The 25398-nt window shown below is 49.0% G+C and overlaps 1 protein-coding gene across 1 annotated transcript in view; it reads right to left on the bottom strand.

Moving 5' to 3' along the window:
• Positions 1–1086: 1086 nt before the first annotated feature.
• LOC115199245 (lysine-specific demethylase 6B) overlaps positions 1087–25398 on the bottom strand; it is a 56770-nt gene continuing 32458 nt past the window's right edge. The window contains exons 3-21 of the mRNA XM_029761868.1: positions 16229–16313; positions 14730–14837; positions 14455–14581; positions 14127–14222; positions 13727–13961; positions 13320–13562; positions 12894–13085; positions 12138–12710; positions 7926–11494; positions 7635–7758; positions 7115–7220; positions 6401–6606; positions 6121–6305; positions 5550–5813; positions 5105–5292; positions 4666–4807; positions 3257–3383; positions 2668–2841; positions 1087–2457 (exon numbers count right to left, since the gene is read on the bottom strand). Coding sequence (XP_029617728.1) covers positions 2434–2457; positions 2668–2841; positions 3257–3383; positions 4666–4807; positions 5105–5292; positions 5550–5813; positions 6121–6305; positions 6401–6606; positions 7115–7220; positions 7635–7758; positions 7926–11494; positions 12138–12710; positions 12894–13085; positions 13320–13562; positions 13727–13961; positions 14127–14222; positions 14455–14576 — 6570 coding nt within the window. The 5' untranslated portion in view covers positions 14577–14581; positions 14730–14837; positions 16229–16313 and the 3' untranslated portion in view covers positions 1087–2433. The remainder of the gene's footprint in view (positions 2458–2667; positions 2842–3256; positions 3384–4665; positions 4808–5104; positions 5293–5549; positions 5814–6120; positions 6306–6400; positions 6607–7114; positions 7221–7634; positions 7759–7925; positions 11495–12137; positions 12711–12893; positions 13086–13319; positions 13563–13726; positions 13962–14126; positions 14223–14454; positions 14582–14729; positions 14838–16228; positions 16314–25398) is intronic.

The raw sequence follows: 25398 nt of genomic DNA, 5'->3' as shown, positions 1-25398 counted from the left end.
AACACAAAGTAAAGAGCATCATTATTTGTATTTTTAATGTTTTCCTCAATCTGATTGGGTGGGCCTACGCCTCTCTACGGTAGTGTTAGTCAGTGGAATTAGCTGAGGGGGAAACTGAAATCTGGACTTTGTCATTGAATCCTGTGAGTTCACTGCGGTTTCCTGCCCTGTCTTCTGTGTGACACTGTGTGTTTGTTTGGGCCTGCTTTTTTAACCTTGGATAGAATTCACCTTATGGAAACCACTCACTTAATTTTATACACACACACTCATGTCAAACAAAAGGAACCGTTAGTGATTGACTTGAATGAGGAGACCTCTGCAAGTGCCAGAGATAAGATCTAGCTCGGCTAAGCGATATGAGGGTTCGGTTTGTTATTGTATATGGGCCCAAAGCGTAAATAGAAGATATGCGCTCTCACCCACGTCAGTGGTCAGCCTATCAGCCTCAGGCAGGAAGTCAGTGAAAAAAAAGGGCTAGATTCAATCTAAATCACTTAAGTTCAGCGTTACAGTGTGATTCAAACTTAAAAGGCAATGTTGCATAGTCAGACTGCTTTCACAGTAAAACTGCATAGGTCAGCTCAGTCAGAAATTACTCTTACATTTCGATTGCGAAATATATAACGCTTCTGCGATACAGATTGAGTCCAGCTCAAAGAGGGCTTTATTCATCTATAGTTCTAGATTTTATAGGCTACCACTCTGGCCTTTGTTTTCAGATTGGGATGTTAACGTTCAATATGTAACTATTCTAACATTCTTCCCATTATTTATTTATTTAGGTTAGGTGAACAATTGGTGGCTGTATCAGGTATGAGATGTGGTTTGTTTGAGGCATCTGCAAAAACACTCCTTCAGATGAGGTGTGTACCATCAATAGAATTTAAACAATTAAACTATATGCACATTTTTGGCTTTATCAAAAGCGTTTATTTATTAATAAGTCATAGTAAATGTCACACAAATTCACAAAGTGTTTAAGACATGTCTGGCTCAGTTTGGTGTGTGTGTGTGTGTGTGTACGCGAGTGTATATTCTCTAAGGAGTGCAGTTTTAAATAAATGACCACAAAGAGAAGGAAGGTATATTGCAACAGGAAAAATAGAATTTATCTTAAAGGAAAAACAAAAATAGTTCATCCGAAAACTGTAGCACCTTTCTATCCCATAAGTCAATATTCCAACAGATTACAATAATATTAATACACATTTTAAAAAATTAATCTAAAGCCCCCTAAAAAGATTGAAAAACAATTACAATTTCCCCCACGCATTACAAAGACCGTATTCCATTCGTCAACTCTACCTCGGCTGTGGATCCTAGCAACTACAGGGAAAGGTGTAAGTTATATTCATTAGAAATATCATTTATATTTATATAATATATATATATAGAACCAGAAGAAGCACCAGTGAAAACCTTGTCCTCCCATAACACACCATTTCAGTTGTTACAGAGAAAGAAAAAAAACTTTCAAACTTGTACAACCCTAATAAAAGCAAGGGGAGAACATTGACATCCTATAAATATAAGAAACATTTTAAATAAAAAAAGAATGTACAATGTAAAATCCAGAAGAAAAATTATAAATCTGTATATTAAGCAAAAAACCAACAAAATCAGAGGTACAAAATGCAAAATGGAAGAAATTCATTAAAACAAAAAGACCTGATGTACTCCTAAAGAGTTGTGACAATTGACTCTTTCGCCTTCCCGTGGAAATAAACATTATACATTTGTAAAAACACAACACATACAAGAGTAAGAAAGACTAAACTAAAAATCTAAAAAGACTTTAAAACCCGTATGTTTCTAAGCATTTCAAACAATTGTATTTTTTTGTGTCTCCTTATTCTTAATGCTTTTAGAAAAAAAAATGTCATTTCTTAGTATTTTCCATCTTATTTATCTTCTAAATACAAGTCACAAGGCCAATGTGGTATATATCTAGGGCTGATCTAGTCTTAAATGAAATACATTATTTTAGAAAAAAAAACAGCACCCCACAAAAAATACACAGCATTTACAAATTTCAGAATTCATGATAAAAAAAAGAAGAAAAAGATATGGAAATAATAAAATTCATGCCATTGATAACGGTCAACCCTTTGTTGCTTGTTCACAATGGCAGCTAGCACCAACTGCCTTTCCATTTTTTTCAAGTCCTCCGGAAACCAGAACGCTGCTCATGAAACACAGTCTACAACAAGGGTAAACTGGCATTTGATTGGCGGTTCGGTTTTGTAAACAGTGATGAGTAGTAAACTGGTTTTCGATTGGCTGTTTGATCGGCAAGTATTAGCAGTAGTAAAAACATCTTAAATAACGAAGGGGGGGAAAAAAAGATTTAAAAAGAACGTTTTTTTAAAAGATGTTTAGTCCTGTCTGGCAGGAGTTTTGGTTATGGCTGTGAGACGTGGAGGACCTTTATCACCGTGTACTCGGGGCTGCTGTCTGGAGAGAGGAAACAGACAGAAGAGGAAACGTTACAGCTACTGTCCTCAGGTTGTTGGGCAGACTGAACACTGATTTCCTTGTATGCAGGTGTCAGTGTCTCATAAGAAAAAGGTGTGTGTGTGTGCATTTCGCTACACTCGCATTAACATCTGCTAACCATGTGTATGTGACAAATAAAATTTGATTTGAGTGTGTGTGTGTCCTCACCAGGCTGAATGTGTCGTAGGTACTCATTAGCTCCTCCATGCGGTACTGCTCCAACACCACTACGTTGTTGGAGAGGCTGGGGTTCCTCTGGCGGGCGCAGTCCTCACAGTGGACCACGTAGGTCTTCCTGCTGCCGCTCTCAGACGTCACGAACAGCAGGTCAAACACCTCCACCTGGTGGACAGATGATGTATATACACACAGAGATAGTACACAAGTAAAGTGAGTTGTCTTATAACGAATGGGAAGGAATTGAATTGTGGGGGGGTTGAAGTAATGTGGTTTCAGAAGAGTGATGGGCACAAGTGTGTGTGTTTTGAGTTCAGTTAGAAGGCGTTTTGGCGCTGGCAGACCGAGGGTAAAACATGAGGTTGGGGGTTTGCATTGAGAGGGCAGTAGGTAGATACTGGGTAGAAGTACTACTCAGTAAAACATGAGGTAAAACATGAGGTTGGGGGGGTTTGCATTGAGAGGGCAGTAGGTAGATACTGGGTAGAAGTACTACTCAGTAAAACATGAGGTAAAACATGAGGTTGGGGGTTTGCATTGAGAGGGCAGTAGGTAGATACTGGGTAGAAGTACTACTCACGTCACACTCGTTGCAGTAGTAAGCTGGTTCGTCCTTCACTCGGCTCTGGTAGGAGATCTTCTTCCCTGCTGCTACCAGCTGGTCTCGCAGAACCTGGATGTGCTTAATGGACTGCAGGAGGCAGTGCCTGAGTGAGAGAGTGAGCGATGAGGTTAGGATACAGGTTTCAGGCATGAAGAGGACCGAGAGTTTTCCTGATCACATGACCTGCCGAGGTAAAACTCTGGTCCAACACAGTAATAGTGTGTCCCTGTCATGACACTGCAACCCTTATCAAATGAAATGTAGGTTAGTAGTATAATCACAAGCTGCCCTATTGATCTGTATCATTTGTAACTAATATACAGTGGCAAGATAAAGTATGTGAACCCTTTGGAATTACCTGGATTTCTGCATAAATTGGCCATCAAATTTGATCTGATCTTCATCTAAGTCACAACAATAGACAAACAGTCTGCTTAAACTAATAACACATTATTGTATTTCTTGTCTACATTGAATACATCATTTAAACATTCACATTGTAGGTATGAAAAAGTATGTGAACCCCTAGGCTAATGACTTCTCCATCAGCTAATTGGAGTCAGGAGTCAGCTAACCTGGAGTCCAATCAATGAGACGAGATTAGAGATGTTGGTTAGAGCTGCCTTGCCTTATAAAAGAAATAAATAAATACATTTGAGTTTGCTATTCACAAGAAGCGTTGTCTGATGCGAACCATGCCTCGAACAAAAGAGATCTCATAAAACCTAAGATTAGGAATTGTTAACTTGCATAAAGCGGGTAAGGGTTACAAAAGTATCTCTAAAAGGCACAGCACACCAACATCAAAACCTCATCCCAACTGTAAAGTATGGTGGAGGGAGCATCGTGGTTTGGGACTGTTTTGCTGCCTCAGGGCCTGGACAGCTTGCTATCGTCGACGGAAAAAAGAATTCCCAAGTTTATCATTCCCAAGATGCTGTGGCATGACCTCAAGAGAGCGGTTCACACCAGACATCCCAAGAATATTGCTTTACTGAAACAGTTTTATAAAGAGGAATGGTCGAAAATTCCTCCTGACCGTTGTGCAGGTCTGATCCGCAACTACAGAAAATGTTTGGTTGAGGTTATTGCTGCCGAAGGAGGGTCAACCTGTTATTAAATCCAAGGGTTCACACACTTTTTCCACCCTGCACTGAGAATGTTTACATGGTGTGTTCAATAAAGACATGAAAACATATAATTGTTTGTGTGTTATTAGTTTAAGCAGACAGTGTTTGTCTATTGTTGTGACTTAGATGAAGATCAGATCAAATTTTATGACCAATTTATGTAGAAATCCAGGTATTTCCAAAGGGTTCACATACTTTTTCTTGCCACTGTAGCGCCACCAATCAACCGGAAGACACGTCAGTCTGAATACTCACTTGATCATCTTGTACGTGTCGGGGTCGGTGACCTTGACGGTGCGGGCCACGTTCCAGGACACGTGGATCATGGGGACGATGGACTTGACCTTCTTGACCTCGTTCCACTCAAACCTCTCCAGGGCCAGCTGGTACTGGTAGGCTGCAGGGAGGATAAGGTGTCATTAGTGGTGACCTCACCTGACATTGTAAAAAAGGTCAACATCAGTCCTCTACTTATGAGTCTCATTGGTGCGGATTCGGACCGGGGTCGTCGCCCTGAAGTTCAAAACTCCCAAGGCAAAATGACTGACAAAGACCAACGACATCCATAAAATAACACTAAACATAAAAGTCAAGAAACAGCTCTACTGCAACGCGTTTCAGTAGACAGTCGAGTGAAAGGTCTGCATCCGTAGCAAGACTAACGTAGGCGTCCGTGTCAGGGAGGTAAACGTACAGTTGAGAGGGCCCACGTTCCATGCGATGTTGTTGCACCAGCCCACAGCCTGGACCCAGTGGACGGTCCCCGCGTTGATCCACACCAGGTCCCCGGGCCTCTGAATGAAGCGGTAAACAGGGATGTTGGAGCGGTACAGGTCCTCCAGAACAGGCCACCAGGAACCGGTCAGGTAGTCTACTCCATGCCTGAAGGAGGGAGGGGATACGGGGGTAAGATCTTCTGAGGTAGTGGCTGATAGGTTGGGAGAATGGTAAACTTTAGTAGATGAGACGACTGCGCTATTTTACATTCTTAAGGCGTACGGTCTTGAAAGCTAATCTCAAGTGACTTGGAAGCGCAGATTCAAAAACAGGCAAAACTGACAAGGAATATATTCTTGTACCTCGTCATCATCAGCGCATTCAAGAAATCACGATAAAAAGTATCAACCGACACGACTTACTTTTCACAGAAGTCGTCGATGTCCGGCCAGTAGTTTTCGTGCACAGAGAACCACTCGCAGTCTCCAGGCCCGATGTTGACGTTCACGGAGCAGAAGTTGTTGTTCTCCTGGTGGCCAGGCGTGCGGCTCCCGGGGACCTTCATGTAGAGCTGGACAGTGTTCATGCCCAGGATGGTGTGGCCTACGTGGCTCAGCATGTTACCGCTGGACGCCACGCGCATGAAGGCCGGAAGCTTCTGGAGCTCCTGCAGCTGGGGCTTCCACCTGGGAGAGGGGGAGAGGGTTATTGTCGGTTTCAAATTGGCCAACATAACATAAAATCTGAGCAGCAGTATTGGCGTCGATGCCATCATCACTAAGGCGCTTATGTACTATAGTGATTCTGCACATGGCCTTGCTTAGCCATAGATGTTTAGCTTCAGTGATTTTGGGGAGGGGGTTTTATGTAATAATGTAATACTAAGACCTGACCACTAGGGGTCAGCAAAACCAAAGAGGAAAGTTCTGGAACAAAATGGGAAAAGTTCCACGTGTTCTATGCGGTAATACAATGCATCCATCTCCAGCTCACCTCTTAGGGTCTGACAGGTCAATGTTGGTGCCAAACTTGATGATCTTCCCCACTGGTTTCAGCTCGGTACTGGTGGCGTCTTTACTTGTGGGTTCTTTGCTAGATGTCTCAGGGCTGGTCTCCTTACTCGTCTTCTCCTTGTCTTCCTCATCTTCCTCAGCCTCTTCATCACTACCCTTCTCCTCCTGAAGACACAGAAAAAGGACAAGGTAGAAGTTAGTTAAATATAAGAGGTTTGTGTGTGTGTGTGTGTGAGAGAGAGAGAGACTCTGGTCTGTACCTGCAGACTCTCCTGGAAGGATGAGGCCTGGTACTGGGCGTACTTGGCGATGGTGGTGTGTGAGCGGCTGCTCTCACAGGGCCAGGTCTGCCCCGTGCCGCTGGGGTCCCAGTTCTCATCGGCAGGCTGCTGGACCTGGGTCCTCACCTCCACAGCATGCTCAGAGTTAGCATCCACCAGAGACTTAGTGGAGAACAGACCCAGGTCTGAGGAGAGAGAGAGAGAGAGAGAGAGAGAGAGAGAGAGAGAGCGCGAGAGAGAAGGGGCTTAATATACAAACATACTAAAATGATGACATGGTGGACGGCAGGTTGACGTTTTGTCCTGGAGGCAGAACTGAGCAATGTCCCCTTATATAGGCCAGCTGCAAAAAGTCAAAATTGGCTACATTGTACAAATGTATAAAAACAACAAAATGTGCTTTTTGTCTCAAGTTAAGGCTAGGAATTAGGGTTAGCAGTGTGGTTAAGGTTAGGTTTAATCATGACTTTGTGGCTGTGCCAGCTAGTGACCTCTCTGCAGAGCTGCCTCCAGAACATGATTCATGATGAAAAACTCTAACCTGCATAAAAGGACTCCCAAAAGAAATGGTACCAAGTCCTTTGATTACTCTAACATGTGTGGTAGATAGTGTGTTTATGTCGGTGTTAAATAAATGATTGATAACATAGTGTGTGTGTGTGTGTGTGTGTGTGTGTGTGTGTATAAACTCACTGAGTCGTAGGGACCCGGCCAGTCCTCTGATGACAGTAACAGGGTTTTTGGGGTCAGTACAGAACTGCAGTAGTACAGGGGAGAGGGCATCTCTCTTACTCTCCAACTAGAGAGGGGGAAAGAGGACAGAAGAGTTAGTACCGTCACAAATAGCAGGTGCATTTTTCTACCAGAAGAGGGCAGCACAGGCATACAAAAAAGGCATCCTAATATCATGCCACACACTTTCAAAGAGAAAGCAAGAGGGTGAAATGAGAGAAATCGAATAGAGTGAAGATCAAATTAGCTAGAGTGAAGTGGTTCGTGTTATGGCCTTCCCTGTAGCTCAGTTGGTAGAGCATGGTGTTTGCAACACCAGGGTTGTGGGTTCGATTCCCACGGGGGGCCAGCACAGAAAAAAAAATGTATGAAATTGTATGAAATGTATGCATTCACTACTGTAAGTCGCTCTGGATAAGAGCGTCTGCTAAATGACTAAAATGTAAAATGTAAATGTAATGGCGAATGATGATTGACTTACATAGATGCTAGGCGTGGGGGGGTTGAGTTTATCCCGCGGGAGGGGCTCTGTAGTAAATAGGGGCTTGACAGAGAACGCAGGGAGCAGGTAGGACTCTCTGAACTTCCCCTTCACCCTCGCACCCCTGAGACAGGGAGAGAGACAAATGTTAAGACCAAACACCGTCACAAACTGGAGCAAAAAGTTAGCTTACCTAGAATGTAACTCCCTCTTAACTTCTCGTTGGTAAGACCACCCCCACCCCCACTCACTACGCCTCCATCCGTCCATCCCTCTCTCCTCCATACTCACTTGCAGGCCCTGATGACCTCTGCGGCTGTGTTCTCGATGCTGATCTCCTCCAGCGGTGTCCTCTTCTCCTCCACCTCAGAGGCGATGAACGTCTCTCGGTCTCCGCTCTCCACCTTGATCAGCCTGATCTTCAGCTCCTTGGGCGGCCCGTCCGACAGGGCCTTCAGCTTCATGAAGTCAGCAGCTGAACCCTGCAGCGTTGATCCAGCCCCTCTGTCCTGAGAAGAGGACATGACTCCTGAACTTCTTTCACTTCTACTATGGGACGCCCATTCGGAGGGTTCACCTTCGCTGGTGGACCCAGCCTCCTTCCGCCTCATGTCGGCGCGAAAGCGGTCGCGGTCCTTCTCCCGGATCTCCTTACGCTGAAGGTCCAGGTTCCCGAGGATCCGCCGGTGGTCCTTCTTCTCCTTGTGACCTTTTCCCTCCTTGTGCCGTTTCGAACTGGAACTGGAGGAGGAGTGAGAGGACGAAGAGGAGGAGGAGGAGGACATCTCTTCTCGTTTCTCCCTATGCTTTTTCCTCTCCTCTTTCCTCTCCTCGTGCTTCTTGCTCCGGCTGGGTTTCCGCTCCTTCTCCCCATCCTTCTCTCGGTGTCGTTCCCGCTCTCTCGCGGGCTTGTGGTGCCTGCCCTCCTGTTTGAGCTCAGTCTTGGTCCTGTCGGAGGTGCTCTTGCTAGGGAGGGAGCTGGAGTGTCGGGTCAGGAGAACCTCACAGCTTCGGCCCAGCTCGGCCAGAGAAGACTCTGAGATGGTTGTGAGCGTCACCTCTTCCCTAGGCTCCATCTTGATGGGTTGTGTGGAGGGATAACACTCGGACTCTTCCCTCGAGGAATGGTGCCTCTTCTCCATGGCCTCTCTCCCATCTCTCCAGATATCAGGCTCCATCTTGATGTTGACCTGTCTCTTTGCCTCCCAGCTGGAGGGGGAGTGTGGGCGGGTCTTTAGGGGAGGGGCCGACGACGGCGCGAAGCCTGGGTGATTGGTGGAATCCGAGGTGGGGGAGGTGCTATTCTGCTGCTGTTGGATGTCGGGACCCAGAGAGAGGGAGGAGGAGTACTTCAGTCCCCCAAGAGCGGAGGGGGGCGGGCGGCCAAATGGACCTCCTCGGTAGGCGTACTTCTGGTTCTCCAGGGCGGCCTGGGACTTGAAGGTGCTGCTCACCCCCGTCTGGTGGAGGTGGGGCCTCTGGGGCGGGGGAGGGGAACTGGACGGGGTCTCCGACTCATCTTCCTCATCCTCGTCGTCGCCCTCGTTCTTCACAGGCTCCGGGAGACCGTAGAGTTTAGCCAGGTCGCTGTGGCTGTAGTTAGTCCCTGACTGGGGGTCGGAGTTGAGGGGGGCAGCTGGCTCGTGGAGCTCCAAAGCGGGTTTCAGGGCGAGACAACCCTCCTCGTCTTCCTCGTTGAGGGAGGAGGTACGGCTACAGGGGGAGGCCAGGGAGCCCTGTCGGCTCAGTACAGGGGGGCTGGCATGGACGTTCGTCCCAACAAAGTCGTCCTGCGGTTGCTGATTGGGCGCTGGGATGAGGTCCGGAGCGCACAGGTAGCTCTTGGCCGGCGGCATAGCAGAGAAGGCATTTATGATGGTCTCCCTAGCGCCGTTTCGGTCGCTGCAGTACAGAGATTCCTCCTCTTTCTTGATGGACTCATCCAGCATGGCCATGATGTTGGCCAGACCGTCCGGGAGTAACGTTGAGAGCTCCAAGGGTTCCTCCTCAAACTGGGCGCTGTCGGAGTCGCCGCTGCTACTGCTGCTGGCGCTGCAACCCAGGCTGCCTAGGCCTCCGCTGGGCATGCGCTTGTGGAGTAGGCCCCCTGTGCTGGACGTGCTGCTGCTGGTCCTGGGGGTGTTGGACCCGGACGGTAGGCTATCCCTGGGGAATGCCTGGAAGAGTTTGGGGGGCTCTCGGAGGGTGACCGTGCTGGAGGTGTGGAGGGGATCCACAGCGCCCATCGCTCCTCCTCTGGCCTGCTGACTAGCGTTCTCCTTGGGGTGGGGGGCGTCTTTGGATGGGCGGGGGGCACCTTGTGTCAAGGTCTTATTTGAGGGGTGGTTGGGGTAAGAGGGCCCCAACGAGGTCAGGGCGTTGTTCCCTGAGGTAACGTTACTGGTGTGTAATGACGAGGGGGGGGTTTCACCCCACATCTCTCTCTGCCTCTGCTTCTCCCTGGCATACTCCGTCTGGGGGGTGAGAGGGGGCGGCCGTGACATCTCCAGGGGAGCGGGAGGTGGTGGTGCCTGGCCTGGGGGACAAGGGGGAGCCCCGCCCCGGCTCAGCCAGGGGTAGGGGGGCGAGGAGGATGACTGGCTGGGGGGGGGTGGGACAAAGGAGGAGGAGACGGTGGACAGGCGAGGAGGTGGAGGAGCAGAGGAGTTGCCGGACAGGAGTCTCTCCAGACTCTCGATGGCAGACTCCTCTCTCCTTTTACTACTCCGGCTCATCTCCTCCTTCACCTTCCTCCTCTCCTCCTCTTTCATCCACTCAGTCCTCCTCTTCCTCTCCTCTTCCTCTCGCTCCCTCTCCAAATCCCTCCTCTTCCTTTCCTCCTGCTCTTTTTCCCATTCCCTTCTTTTCTTCTCCTCTTCCGCTCTCTCCAACTCTCTCCTCTTCCCCTGCTCTCTCTCCCACTCCCTCCTCTTCCGCTCTTCCTGCTCTCTCTCCCACTCCCTCCTCTTCCGCTCTTCCTGCTCCCTCTCCCTCCTCTCCTCAGCCTGCATATGACCCTGCAGCTCAGCATCCAGTTTATCCAGGGCCTCCTCCATGGACTGGGGGGCTGAGGGTCGAGAATTTAGATACCCCTTGGCTGAGGTGGTGGTAGCCTGGGGGGCAGGCTGGGCACAGAGTCTGGAGTAGGTGGGGCTGGAGGCTGGCTGAGGGGCAGAGCTGACAGTGTGGGGTTGGGGGGCGGGCACGGGGCGGTGCACGGGCGAGCTAGTGACCTCCGTCTGGGTGAGGGAGCTGGGGTGAGACCCCCTGCTGGTGATGACGCTCTCCCCTGCCCTCTGGTGTCCTGAGAATGACGTAGAGGAGGAGGATGAAGAGGAGGCCGGAGTGCCAGCAGGATCAGACCGTCCGTAGTAAGACTTCCCCTGGACAGACTGTTGCTGGTGCTGGCTAGGGGACTGCTGCTGCTGGGGCCTGGGTGGCACCCGGTGTGGGTGGTTGGCAGTGCCCGTGTGGGCTCCCTGATACCCTGGGTGCAGCATGGGGTGGATGGGGCCCCTCTCTGGGTCTCTCTCCAGCTGAGACGCAGCTGAGGACTGGTGGGGCAGTGACATGGTCTCCCTGCCTCTCCTACAGGTGCTGTTAGCTGAACACACAGCAGGTGGTGCTGTGGTCACAGTGGAGAGTGCAGGTCCAGTAATACCACTATTGTTGTAGCGGTTGTTTTGCGACTGTGAGCAGGGGGCCTGGGGGGTGGAGATGATGACGGGGGTTCTGGTAGGAACCTGAGGGGGGCTGATGTGGGGGTGCTGATGGTGTTGGAGGGACGCGGGACCCCGGGTCTCCCCAGCCTGGTTCTGCTGCCCCTGAGGTACCAGCCCTGCCCTGTAGTGACCCGACTCCTGTAGGGAGAAACAGAGACATGCTAGATTAATGCACTGGAGATTGAGAGCTATAGACATAGTATGCGTCCCAAATGGGACCCTATTCCCTATATAGTGCACTACTTTGGACCAGATTTGGGGCACAAGCGTACACTTCCTACAGTGTTTCCTAGCATAACGATACAAACAAAAAAAGGACATACTTTAACTTCCAAGTCCATTATTAATTTAACATTAGAAACCGGCTGGTTGGAGGTCTGAATGCTGATTGGCTAAAAGCTGTGGTATATCAGACCGTATACCATGGGTATGACAAAAAAAAATTGCATTGTGCATAAGAACAGCCCTTAGTCGCGGTATATTGGCCGTATACCACACCCCCTCGGGCCTTATTCCTCAATTAACTAAGCCCAATCAATTCCAAACTGACCGCTCTGTAAAATTACATTTCGCCTATAGCTGGGTAAAATGTGAGTTGTTCCCGATCTCTTCAGGTCTACATTAACTGCGTAGGGGAGTAGTGAGCTGGCCGGGCGTCGATTCAGAATGTAGCAAATAATGAGTGTGGAAAAGGCGGCGATCGCATGATAATCCCACGTTAACAAAGGGAGTTGGTAGCAGTGGGGTGCAACATTCGCTCTGCCGGGAACCTGGGACTCACCAGGGGATGGTTGTTTTGTGGCCTGCCCTGACCCTGTCCCTGGGGCCTCCAGGCCTCGTGGTGGGGGGGAGTGGGGTTGTGCTGCTGAGGTACTGCTGTGCTGCTGGCAGGAGGGTGGTGGGCAGTGTGGCCCAGCCCGGGGTGGGACTGGAAGTGGGGGTTGTGGCTGTAAGGCACGCCGGTGTGGTTTGCTGGTGAGGGTTGGGGGGGCTCCCTACTGTCCCTGACCCCCCTACTGTCCCCCCTTGCTGGAGGTTGGTGGTGGTGAGGAGGCGGATGGTTGTTGACTCCCCTGCCCCCAGTGGTAGGGCCTCTCTGGGGGGTAGGAGGACCTCCCCTGGGCTCCATCCCCATGCGGGGCGGGGCTGGTTGTTTAGGGTACTGCGGGTGAGAGCTGTGGGGGTTGTGGAGGGGTTGATTGAGGGCCTGAGGTGAGAATGAGGGCTTGTGGGGTGGGTGGGGCCCGCCGTGCCTCTGAGGGTAGCCTCCCGGGGAGGAGGTGAGGGGTGGGGAGATGGGCGAGGGGGCGGGAGGTTTGTAGGTGTAGCCGCCCATGCAGGACTTGACTGACTCCTGTTAGCAGAGAGAGAGAGACGATAAACATTATGGCTCAGAATGTGGGACAGCTAGGGCAGCCTAGATAACCTGACATTCCAAACTGCATCTCAATAAACAAACCAAAAAACGGATCAATCTGTATAGCTACATTCCATCTAGTCACGTTCTTGATGAAGCAGCAGTGTTAAGTGTTCTTACGGCTCGGACCTGGAACTCAGGGGACCCGTTCTTGCGTTCGGGCTGGGCCCAGGGGGCGCCATTCGCCTTGTGCATGGGGTTCCAGAAAGCAGGTTTGGGTGGAGGAGGGGGGTAGTGGGACGGGGGCTGCTGCTGCGGGGGCAGGGGGTGCCCTCCTGCGCCAGAGAACCTCTGTATGCCTGGGTGAGGAACCTGGAGAGAGCAGGGTTTAGACTACTACATCATATCCCATCTAAACAACATGGTCAAATAACAACTACAAAGTTCAGATATCAGAAAATGTCAAATTGTTCTATGCAATCACCTGATTCTAGAGAGAGTACAGACTTTGTTTCTTTATCCTTTACGAGTCAACCTTTGGTGTAAAGCACATATGAATGCACGAGTCAAGTTTTTAAATGTAGAGGTTTCAAATCATCCGCGTACCTGCTCAGAGCTCCTCTTCCTCTTGCTAGGACTGGGGCAGTCCTCACTGGGGCGAGAGGAGGGGTGCAGGGAGGGGGCCGGGGTGTGCCGGATGACCGAGTACTCCCCGAGGGGGGGGGCCGGTCTCTTCAGCTGCCCTCCCAACATCTTCCCTGGGTAACCCCTCTGCTGCACCTGAGCCCACATATCGTCGCCCAGCGATGTCGGACCCCTGAGAAGATGCTGCTCCTGGGGGTCCACATACTGACAGCGAGACAAAGAGAGAGAGACAGACGGGGAGAGACCGAGAGAAAAAGGGTTACATCTTCTCTCCGAACAAGACACCCACCTTCCTCCTCACTCACTGATAGGCCGCTCGTTTATCGACACTCTTCCCGTATGACGATATCGTTGGCTCCGTCGCTCACCTTCAGCAGCTGATTGGGCCTGGGGGGCAGGTTGGCGGGAGGCCCGGGGCTATACCCGCCATGCAGACGGGTCGCGTGGTCACTGGGCAGGGGTACGGATGGATGGGGAGGGGGGGGCGACTCGTACAGCTGACCAGGCTGTTCCCACGCCCTGTGAGGGGGAGGAGGGAGGCGTTGCTGGTCGGCCCTCTGGAGGCCCAGCTCCTGCTTCTCACTGCCACGCACCTGCACGGGCCTGGCGGGGAACAGAGACACGGAGGGAGAGAGAGACAGTCAGATGACTACAGCCTGGAGTCGTGAAGGCCTGCGATAAAGACCAGAGAGAAGGGAGGAGACCACAGCCATCTGATTCTAGTATGGAATACAGTACGCTGCCCAATGGAATGTATGCCGGACTCACCCATTATTGAAGAATTTACTGGGGTGGTTCAGTCCACCCATGTGACTGGGCGGTAGATGGGGTAGGAGCTGGTGTTGATTGACACCTGGCGGACACCTGGTAGAGAAAACAAGTGCAAAGGTCAGACCTGGGCCAAATTCTCTGAGACAAGACCAATTTGACCAAATACAAATATTAATTTGAACCTAGAAGAACAATTAACAGTCACCTTGTGGACGTAAACCTCGAGGGAGGGAGTACGAGGCTGAGGCAGTCAGTGTAGGTGTAATTCATTGACTGTTGGTGTGTGTGTGTGTGGGTTGTCAATTGCCGCGGAGACTTAACATACCTGGCAGGTGGTGCCCAGGTGACGTGGCCGCCCACGGGAGCCCATGTTCCCCGGCTGAGTCCGTCCAGAGGGAAGGAGTCCCGTGTGCCACGCCCGCCAAACTGCTCTACCGCGTGATGCATCCAGCCTGGAGGGAGACCGGCGGGGAGACACGACTCAACACACACGTTCAATACACAGGGTACGTGTAAGAAACCCGCGCACAAAACCCGCGCACAAAACCCGTGGCATTCGTGGGTTGCCCAAAAATGTAAGTACTTCGACTTTCGACTCACCACACTAGCTGTGTCTGTGAAGCCCTCCACCGCAGCACAGAGAAGGCCACACGCCGACACTAAGACCCTGGACACGTCTTCAGCACCAATACAATACAGCCAGTTGAACTAGAGGGAGGGAGAGAACACGATTAGACTGAAATATGGACAGAGCAGTACAGTACATGCCAGTAGGTCTTCCATCACATAACTCCGCGTGTGATTTAGAGCTAGACAGAGACGAGGGGTTGAGACTGGCGAGACAGGACAGAAGAGAGAACGGCGCAGGGAGGAAGTCTGGCTGTGGAACGTTTGAGGAATTGGGGAGGAGAGTTTACGCGCCTCTAGAACTAAACACGTGTGCGTCGAGGTGTAGGCGGAGAGAATCTAGTGTAGAAACTGGTTCTGCTGCAGAAAAAACTGCCAATTTAAAACAACTTTTACACCAGAGTGTCTCTTCCAGATACTGCAGGTATTGACCACGGTGTCTGCCCATCTCTGTCAGTATTTGCTAGTGTACTCTGGTAGTGCTGTCCTGTCTCCCTGCCCCTAGGGGGCGATGGTAGCTCTACTGTAGGATTATTAGCAGAGCAGATGGCTCTGGGGGAAGTTGGCAGACCTAGGAGAGAGCACGGGAGGTTACTGTAATCCTTAGACTAGCCAATGGTTCCGTGTGTGTGTGTGTATTTAGTGTTCCGTGTGTTGAATCCACCTGGTTTTAATCCCATTAGAACAGGCGTGATGGAGAGGGGGAGGGGGAAGGCCCAACAGGCAGTCTGAACAGGATTGGAGGATAGATTAAGAAGAAAATAAAACCGCTCTTCAGGGAAGGAGAGAGAGAGAGAGAGAGAGAGAGAGAGAGAGAGAGAGAGAGAGAGAGAGAGAGAGAGAGAGAGAGAGAGAGAGAGAGAGAGAGAGAGAGAGAGAGAGACAGGCTGACGATGAGAGTACAGGCTGTGCTGCCTGGATCTCACAACCACATGGCAGAAATGAGCCTGGCATATAGTCTTACACACACACACACACACACACACACAAACAATGAGACACACACAATCACAAGGAAACAGAAAAAAAGACACAGCTGAAAAAAAAGCCATAGCCCAAACATAGAGATGGCCTACAGTGGAACAAAAAAAAGGACATTCCTGCCCAAAAACAGAGCCACTCTGTGAGCCACTCTTGCTCAGCAGAATGCTCCCCACTCCAGTCAGTGTTGCTTCCTGAACGAGCTCTACCAGCATGTGTAGTGGCTCTATCGCTCTTCCTCTATAAAAAGCCTAAGGGGAAGATATTTCAGGCGCTTCGTTTTTAGCTTCCAGAGAGATGGAAATAAAGACAACACTTGGCCATGCTGACGCGCCCCCCCTCTCTCTCGGTGTGTGTGTGTGTGTGTGATCATGATGCACCAGACAGACACACACACTCATGTAAACATAGCCCATGACCAGATGATCATAAATAGCTCTGGCTGGTTAACACACACACACACACACACACACACACACAAACACACTCACCTTTCAGAATAGCACCTAGTTCGAGAGCCTCCGTCTCGTCGAGTCTCAGCTTCTACAGCCAATCATCTCTGGGATTTCTTCCTTCCTTATGACAAGGAACAGAAACCAGACAATAGCCAGACCTTTCTCACACTGCCTTCATCTGTCAGTCAGAGTCAGGAGACAGACAGGGACTAGCAGTTTCAGTATGACTGTAGCATCCCCTCCCTCCCTCACCCTCTCCCACGTTTACTAGGAACACGGAGACTGTTGGAGGAGGAGAGGAAAGAACAAAATCAGCCCTCCTCTCCTCTCCTTTACCCTGTGTGCGGAAACCCGGGTGAGGGTTTTCCACACACACACACACACACACAGTGTGATAGTCGTCAACTAGCACACATGAAACAAGACAGAGAGGAGAGAGAGAGAGAGAGAGAGAGAGAGAGGGGCCAGGGAGAATAAGAGAGGGGAAAAAAGGGAACAAGAGCGGTCAGAACGAAAAAGGCTGCAATTACACTTTTATATAGGGTGTGTGCTGTGGATCGTGCTGTGGATCGTGCTGTGGATCGTGCTGTGGATCGAGATGCGACTGAACCACTGACAAAAGAAAAGTGAAACTGAAAACCAAGCAGCATAGGGAACTGAACACTGGGAGATGAGCGAGAATCAAACAGCAGATACTATTGTATTAAAATACACTAAGACCTGTGCTTGTTCATGTCACATAAAAGGGAAGACAGACAACTGATCCTATCTGTAAACTGAACTGGCCTTGTGTGTATTATTACATTTGGTTATCCGTCACTATCAGTGACGCTGTGTGTATGTACTGCGATACTCTGCATCCGGGGCGTCACAGCCCGGGGAACCCCCCCGGAGGGTGAGTAAGGGCCACGCCGCCAGTGAAAAGGGCTTACCCCAAACTACACCGCGCCTCCCCTATGACGCCACTTACGGTCAGGTGACCGGGGGCGTCGCTAGCGACGTTGTGATGCCACGGGGAATTTCTCAGGCGGAATCGTTGATGGTTAGTGAACTGGTGTTACGGTGAAACAGAATGCGAGGTAGGTAGATTGCCATAAAACCCCTGCCTAAGAGAGGAATCCCCCAAATACCGAGTCACAGAGAAGGGAGGGGGGCGACAGAACACCAATTCTGTTCTGGTGTTGCCGATTTTCCTAATCAAGTCGGGGCAATTCCAACAAACTACGTTGAAGTTACCACATACACACACCCCTCAAAATCTCAACAGTACAAATATCATTACAACTAAGAATCTTGCTCAACATTACCATGTCATGTGTGAATTCCCTCCCGGTAGCCCCCCTATGTCACCTGGGTTACAGTGAAACCCCCATGGCGACAGACAAAGACAAGTTCCAATCAACGCCTCCGTCGTTCTAGTTACCGCATCACTCTCTCACACACACACACACGTGGCTACCGCTCTGGTAGAGGGAGGCAAGGCTAGGGACATCGCTATGCCAAGTCGCAAACCATAGCCCCAGTCCAAATCTATAAAGAAAACCCCCAAAATAATCACTTCTGTGATATCACGGCGATCACTAGCCAAGTACTAGAAGTCAGCTTCCTCTAAGCTAAAGGCAAAGCCCAATGACCAAATTAATGACAAAAGAAAAGGCTCTAGGCCCCAGAATCTAGTAAGAGCCATCCCAAACACAGAACTCCCCTGCCAGCCTCATATAGTGGTTTGATCCAGAGCCAAACAGACAGAAGAGCTCAGTTAAAAATAGATGACTGACTATGAGAGAGAGAGAGAGACAGAGACAGCGAGGATGACAACATTCAGACACTAGTTCCTGACAGAGGCCTAGAGATCAGTGAGGAACTGGATAAGAGCGATGCGAGGGGGGGGGAGAAGCTTCCGGCGTGTCTGGCGGAGGGAGAGAGCGAGGGATGAGGGAGGGACAGTAGTCCATTACATAACTGGCCCAGGATAGGGATTGAGTTCTGGAGGAAACACACACACACACACACACACACACACCGCCAGGAACAAGACAGCCCGCCTGCGTCCGTCCTGTTGCCAGGCTCCCACAGTGCGCGTGCGTGCGTGCGATGCAGGCCAGCTCGTCACCATCACATTCAAGCTTTTCCCACACACACACACACTACCGCCTACACACACCGGGAGACACAGCCAAACACACACACAGAACATCCTCCAGCAGGGATAGAGGGTCAGTTCAGGACAGAGCCAACTCTCTTCCGCCATACTAACTATAGTACAGAACTGTAGCTCAGTCTAGATCTCGTGGTTTGGCCTTCTAATAAACAAACCAAGTGCTCCACATCAACCCCAGAAACACAACCTCTCACCCATTTACCAAGCTTTTAACTGTGACTGTTCCCCCCCCCCCCCAAAAAAAAATCTGGGATGACAAGCTGAAAATTAGGTAGCGTTTGTATGTGCATATTTAGGCCTGTTAAGTTTAGGACTCCGCCTAGCTTAATGCCCTCTATTGGATTCAGCCGAAAGCCCTTTCTCGGAGGTTAAAATATGTCCATATCCCGTTATTTTCGGAGAACTTGGATTGTGCTCCTGGCTGGAGTCGAACAGAGCAAGTGCCGTTTCTGAGAGTCACGGATCACACTCTGGAGAAGAGCCTGGCCCAACACCCTTCTCTGGACCCTCTCCCATACCGTCTAATGACAGACATGATGAAATGTTCTACACTACCGCACAGAGCTGAAAGTATGTCAGCCGCTTTGGGCTGTTTGAGATAGATAGATAAAGCAGCTCTTGCTGTTTCCAACTGCTATCGCACCTGTGCTTTGGACAACTGTCAGAGTGTGTGTGTGTGTGTGTGTGTGTGTGTGTGTGTGTGTGTGTGTGTGTGTGTGAGAGAGATCTCTCATGGTTCAGGACGGTTCACACAGACGTGGGGCACGGGTGTGACGTTTGAGAAAAAGGAGAAGAGAGAAGAAGTTGGTATGAGATCAGACAGGAAGCTGCCGTCAGAGTTTCAGGAAGTAGCTAGACCTCCCTGAAGTGTGTGTGGGTGTGGATGGCTTGAGGGGGGGAGAGGGAGGGGTAGTGGTTTCCTGTGCAACAGAAACAGTGTGTGTGTGTGTGTATGTGTGTGTGTGTGTATGTGTGTGTGTGTGTGAGTGAGGGTGTGCATTTGTGTGTAAACGAAAGTGTCGCCTAAATATGTGAGTGAGGAATGGGAGTAAACGTGTCAATAGAAAACAAATAACAGGGATTCGCTTCTAAAACCTTTGAATCCATGTCAGACATGACGAAATCCACGTGTCTGACCAAAGACTAAACCATCTAACACATAACAGAAATATAGCAAAGGCAGGTCATTTAAATGGTAACTGACGATAAAGGGCTCAAAGGTCATTTAAATGGTAACTGACGATAAAGGCTCAAAGGTCATTTAAATGGTAACTGACGATAAAGGCTCAAATGCTATTTTTTCTCTCGTTTGTCAGCAAAAAAAGAGAAAGAAAGTATGGGTCGCTGACTGACGTGTGTGTTGAGGAAGGTTCAGTCAGTCACTGAGGCAAATGTCACTTGTTCTGTGGAAGAGATTGAGGACTTCAGAAGAAAAGGAGTGACGTTCAGCCGGTTCTCGTTTTCCAGAAACAGCGTGACTTCGAGAGAGGACAGAAAGAGCCAGAGCCCATGCCTTCATCTGAACACTGACACGTGTGTGTGTGTGTGTGTGTGTGTTTCAGGTAAGCACGTGAAGCAGTGACTCAGTTTGGGAACGGCTGAGACTGAAAAAACAGTGTTTGTGACCGTCTAAAAATGGGTTGTGATATTTGTGGTCGCTGATAACTGAATGATCACACGCTTTCATGTGCGTGTGTTTACACGTTCACTAGACAGTTACAACACCTGATCAAAAGACTCTCACTTTCCCCAGCGCAGTCACTTCAAAAAAATTCCAACCTGCCTTCGGTTTCCCCGAACACAGACGATCACAACATCTCAGCAAAACAGCAAAACACCCTGTTTTTCCTGTATGTGGGGAACACAATGGGACAGAACACCCCCCACTGTCTTCAGTACTAGCCCTTGACCTCACTTCCCAGAATCTAGAGCAAGAGACACAAACAAGAACGCACCCTGATTAGTACCCCCAGAAACACACACACACAAACAGAGCTGACTGTTTCCGAGACAACGGTTGCCGTGGTTTCGGCGGCGTGGTGGTGGATGGTTAGTAAGGTGGAGCGAGAGAGACTTCTCCGCCGTTTCAACATTCCCTCGTACAGAATGGTCTTCATTCCAAGAGCTGAAGGTCTGTGGTCATGTCTCCACTGTTCACACTCCCCTCTGTTTGTGTGTGTGTGTGTGTGTGTGTGTGTGTGTGTGTGTGTGTGTGTGTGTGCGTACACAACAGAGCAGGGAACGTTAATGATCGTCACACCTCTCGGACTGAACTTTCGCTAGCAGAGTTAATAATGCCAGATGAGGTACAGCTACCGCCCAGTCCAGCTACCGTCCAGTCCAGCTACCGTCCAGTCCAGCTACCGTCCAGTCCGGTGTTCACAGTAACAGCTGGTAATTACGCCGGTTCTAGTTGTCTGGACAGACAGAAAGCACAGTGGGAATGATGCGCACGGACATCCGTGTTCGTTATGGCGGACTGGACTAGTTGTTCATTTAGCCCAAAGAACACTGGACCGTCCACGGACCGTCCTCGCCTCTTTCTCCAGCTCCCGGTTTTCACTACTTTTCTCGTTCATCCACTCACTCTTCTAATACCAGCTCTAACAATGTACCTCCCCTATCTTTCTCTCTTTGCCAGAGTAGTTGGGAGTAAAAGTAGTCATGGGGGTGACAAAAACAGACCAAAATAGAAAGTTAAACAGGAACACGTAGGTCTCTAGAACTTTTAGACAAACACAAAACTACCTCACGAACGTAGCCACATTCAACACACCTAGTAAACAGTGTCGTACCCCTTCCCGACGCTCCAGGGCAGGACAATGGCAGTCCGAGGGCCCGACTGGCGTCACAGTTTTGCCCCAGCCAACACACCGGACTCCAATAAATCACCTAACCGTGATTTTCAGTTTAGAACGCAATTTGATTAAATCAGCTGTGTTTGCTAAGGGACGGAGAAAAAGTGATACACCAAAATCAGGCCCTGGAGGACTGGAGTTGCCCACCGCTGGTCTAGGGCCACAGTTCTCATACTGCTGGATGGAATCCCACAGAGCGCGGACTATCTATATCCCCTCCTGTAGATTGGAAAGGACTGGATAGGTGGAAACAACACGTCTTCACCCTTAAGGGCTACCTGTTAAAACATTGGATTGTTATCAAATATCTTGCTAGGTGTTCGGAAAAGGAGAAGGGCTCATGTTGTTTGCAGCAGGACTAATATTCTGCTGTACTTCCCTGGTGAAGGTATGACACACTTCCTTTCTGGTAAAAAAACAACAAGACTTGGTGTGGTCTCTGACAAATAGTGGTTTCATCGAGTTAGTTCCCCTTCGCCTTTGACCCGGGTTACCACAGGCACACACCTAATATGACGTTGTTTTCTCACGGGCAATGAAAGTGGATGTAAAAGTGTGTTAAGCAGCCACACAAACAAGTCCTACATTCACTGACACCTTTCACACGCCCCCTCACTACACTACACCTGTTTCTACAACCAATCTCATGCTACACACACTACCTGGCATCTACCTTCATACCACCAACCATCTCAAAACACCATCTGCCCCCCCAAAAAAAACTTCCATCACCTATACTGAGACAGACAAACATCCTGTAACCCAGTTTTTCTCCACTTTCATCCGTATGATTCATTGTACCTTTATTTAACGTGGCAAGTCAGTTAAGAACAAATTCTTATGTACAATGACGGCCTGCCCCCGGACGACGCATACAAATATGTGTTGTGTGTACAACTTTAACGGTACATGTTCGTCATAGGAGTAGTGGAATGGGCGGTGATTGTTCATTCACTCGCAGTCTGATCACGGGATGGGACAAAGGGGGCGGGTGATTCAAGCCAGAGCAAAAAGCAGTCACCAGGCTACTATTCTGCCAAGAAGCCAAAAGAGCTGTAAGATAGGAGTGATAAGAAGAGCTTTTGTAAGCTGCTTTCTGCCCGTCCTGACTTTACAGCGTGATACTTCAAAAGAATCACAAACGCAACACTCGTTACGCGTCCATTAAATCGGAAGTGGACGTTCGAAATGTTCCACCGACCCCATGCCAGCACACTTCGGTCCTTAGAATAAGGCTCGGTTTATAACGGTCCATAAAATGCATAGGACCGAGTTGAGCTCTCGCGCAAACGCTTTTATTTTAGGCTACACTCCTGTCAAACAAGTATAGGCTAACTGAGAAAAAGCACAACACTCGCCACATTTTCTCGTGCGTGTTTCAATTGCTTGTTCTGGGCCATTTCTCGTGGCTCTTCCTGGCAGAGGTGTTTTGAGACAAACTCTAAAACCAGACCAGAAACAGTTACCCCTCCCCCTTGGACGATGCAAATGACTTCCTTTCAATTCCGCTGTGTGTGCGATGAAGGTCTGAGTAGGGTCAAACCATTAACTTTAGAAAGCAGCCAGTCAACCTGCCTACCTCCCTCTGTCCTGCCCATCCCCACTCAACACTCCCCAGTCAGCCCTTAGCTTAGTACTCCCGCAGACAAAGGCATGGAGGAGGGGAGATCCTTACACAAGCGATTTCTCCCCCGTTCTCCCTGCATCTACAGCACCCGCTCTCTATCTTTCTACTGTCTTTCTACTGTCAAAAGAAATTCACCAAGACGCACAACCATAAATGATCACTATACGAATACAAAATGACAAAAGAGAATAGACTTGTTCTAATTGACACAGTCAACCGATTATGTAGACTGTATGACATGGCGTATGAGCTATTATGGGAATTACAATAGGCGACGTATTCCAGATCTAATCACCAAGGCAGCGTGAGCAAGCAAGTCTTCCGGTTTCATCGAGCACTCATTTAACTGTTTCTGCGCTGTAGCCTAACCATTCATTGAATATCAGCTCCTCCACTGTCAACAAATGGCACGAGTGAAAATGCGATCGCGTTATCAACACGGGCAAACAGACGAGAAAACAATTACAGAATCAATGTTGACGACTTACCCTTGTCGAAAAAAAACTTTAAAAAAAAAACTCGTCCAATATCCCAAGAACTGCCAACGGCTAAATGTCTATGTCTCTAGTGTGGACACAGCGCAACGCGAGATTCACATTCAAATGGTACATTCCAATAGTACGGTAATAAAAAAAAGTGACCAGCTCGAACAGTGTTTCGCATAAGAAAGCAGTTATCAAGGTATTCACGTACAGTCCTCGGGAGTAGCCCTGGCGGATTTCGCTGAGAATATTCCCAAAACAACCAAGGATGATTTGTTCGCAGGCTATCGGTGTAGTGAATTTAGCTGAGTTTCATTAATCCAGGCAGTAGCTAGTTGGATCTGTATGTATCCGCAGATAGACGCCAGCTACTCAGACGACTGACCCAGCCGGCAGAACGTTACAGCGTTCACTTTGTCTCACTCGCTTCCTTTCAAAGCTCTCATAAACTTGTATCACTTGACGCCCGACTAATAATGTCTCCGTCTGCCTTTGAAATGATTCCAGTGTCAGTCAACGTGCGAGATCATCTTTTTATTATTCCGTTTTTCTCCCTGCCTTCGCTCTTTTTACAGTCCTTGTCTCGTTCTTGCTCTCTCCCGACATAAGGCAGCGGGATCGGGTTGCGCTGACTGAGCCGAGCTGTGTTTTAAAGGGACAAGCCTCTTGGCTCGGTGCGCAAACTGTGATGCTATCAGTACAGAGGCACACACCAACTCACTGGCTGCTTCTTCCACACACACACACACACACACGCCCCTCCTGCTCCGTTCGTCCACTCGCTGACGTCACCGCACGTCCCCGGAATTCCCTGACAAAGCAAACTGGCACCGAATAACGACCGACTCTAGCCCCGCCCCCGACTACCGGAGAATGTTCCTCAGCCTTTGCCTCCGTGCTTTTTTTTTTAAAGGTGGGCTCGCCTCGTGACTGACCTTACCGGTTGGTCACCCGGACAGCGTTTCCGTCTGAATGCCTATTTTTGGTCAAAGTACTATCCCGACGCTATAGCTATTATATCGCGTCGTCTACTTATTCTCTAATAACGACTAAGGGAGGGAAAGCCACTATAGTACTACAGTGTAATGGCAGTATATAATCTATAATCGATATACTGTCTCAATATAATATACTACAAATACAGAATAATAAAACCATGTTTGGAACTGACTAAAGCATTTATAACCAGATATAAAGTATTCATAACATCCATAATATTGATGATTACTGATATTGATTCCTATTGATAAGTCAATGTATTTTCTCTGCCATAACATCGATATAGACTCTCATGGAGTTTCTTTCCAATAATTCTGTAACAGGTTTCTGGCTCTTTGGGGACAGAAATGGATGGTCGCTCCAAACCCCCAGGAGTCACCAACATGGGTACTATAATAATGCCAAACACATGCTCAGTTATTACAGGCAGCATGTGACACACACACACACACAAGTATATTTAGATCCACCACCTTAGCAGGATAGGAGTATGTCAACAAAAGCAAGGACACACACAACATGAGAGTTTGATGCTGAACTTTCCTTGTCCCCAAACACACACAGACACAGACACAGACACACACACACACACACACACACACACACACACACACACACACACACACACACACACACACAGTAGAGAAAGGCTTAGACATACAGTGCATTTGGAAAGTATTCAGACCCCTTGACCTTTTCCACATTTTGACACATTACAGCCTTATTCTAAAATTAATTGAATCGTTTTTTCCCCCTCATCAATCTACACACAATACCCCATAATGACAATGAAAAACAGGTTTTTAGACATTTTTGCAAATGTATCAAATATAAAAAATTGAAATATTACATTTACATAAGTATTCAGACCCTTTACTCAGTGCTTTGTTAAAGCACTTTTGGCAGTGATTACAGCCTCGAGTCTTCTTAGGTATGACACTACAAGTTTGGCACACTTGTATTTGGGGAGTTTCTCCCATCGTTCTCTGCAGATCCTCTCAAGTTCGGTCAGGTTGGATGGGTAGCATCACAGCACAGCTATTTTCAGGTCTCTCCAGAGATGTTAGATCAGGTTCAAG

This window comes from Salmo trutta, chromosome 8 (assembly GCF_901001165.1).
Source record: "Salmo trutta chromosome 8, fSalTru1.1, whole genome shotgun sequence".
NCBI classification, from domain to species: Eukaryota; Metazoa; Chordata; class Actinopteri; order Salmoniformes; family Salmonidae; genus Salmo; species Salmo trutta.
This window is presented reverse-complemented; position numbering and strand designations above follow the sequence as displayed.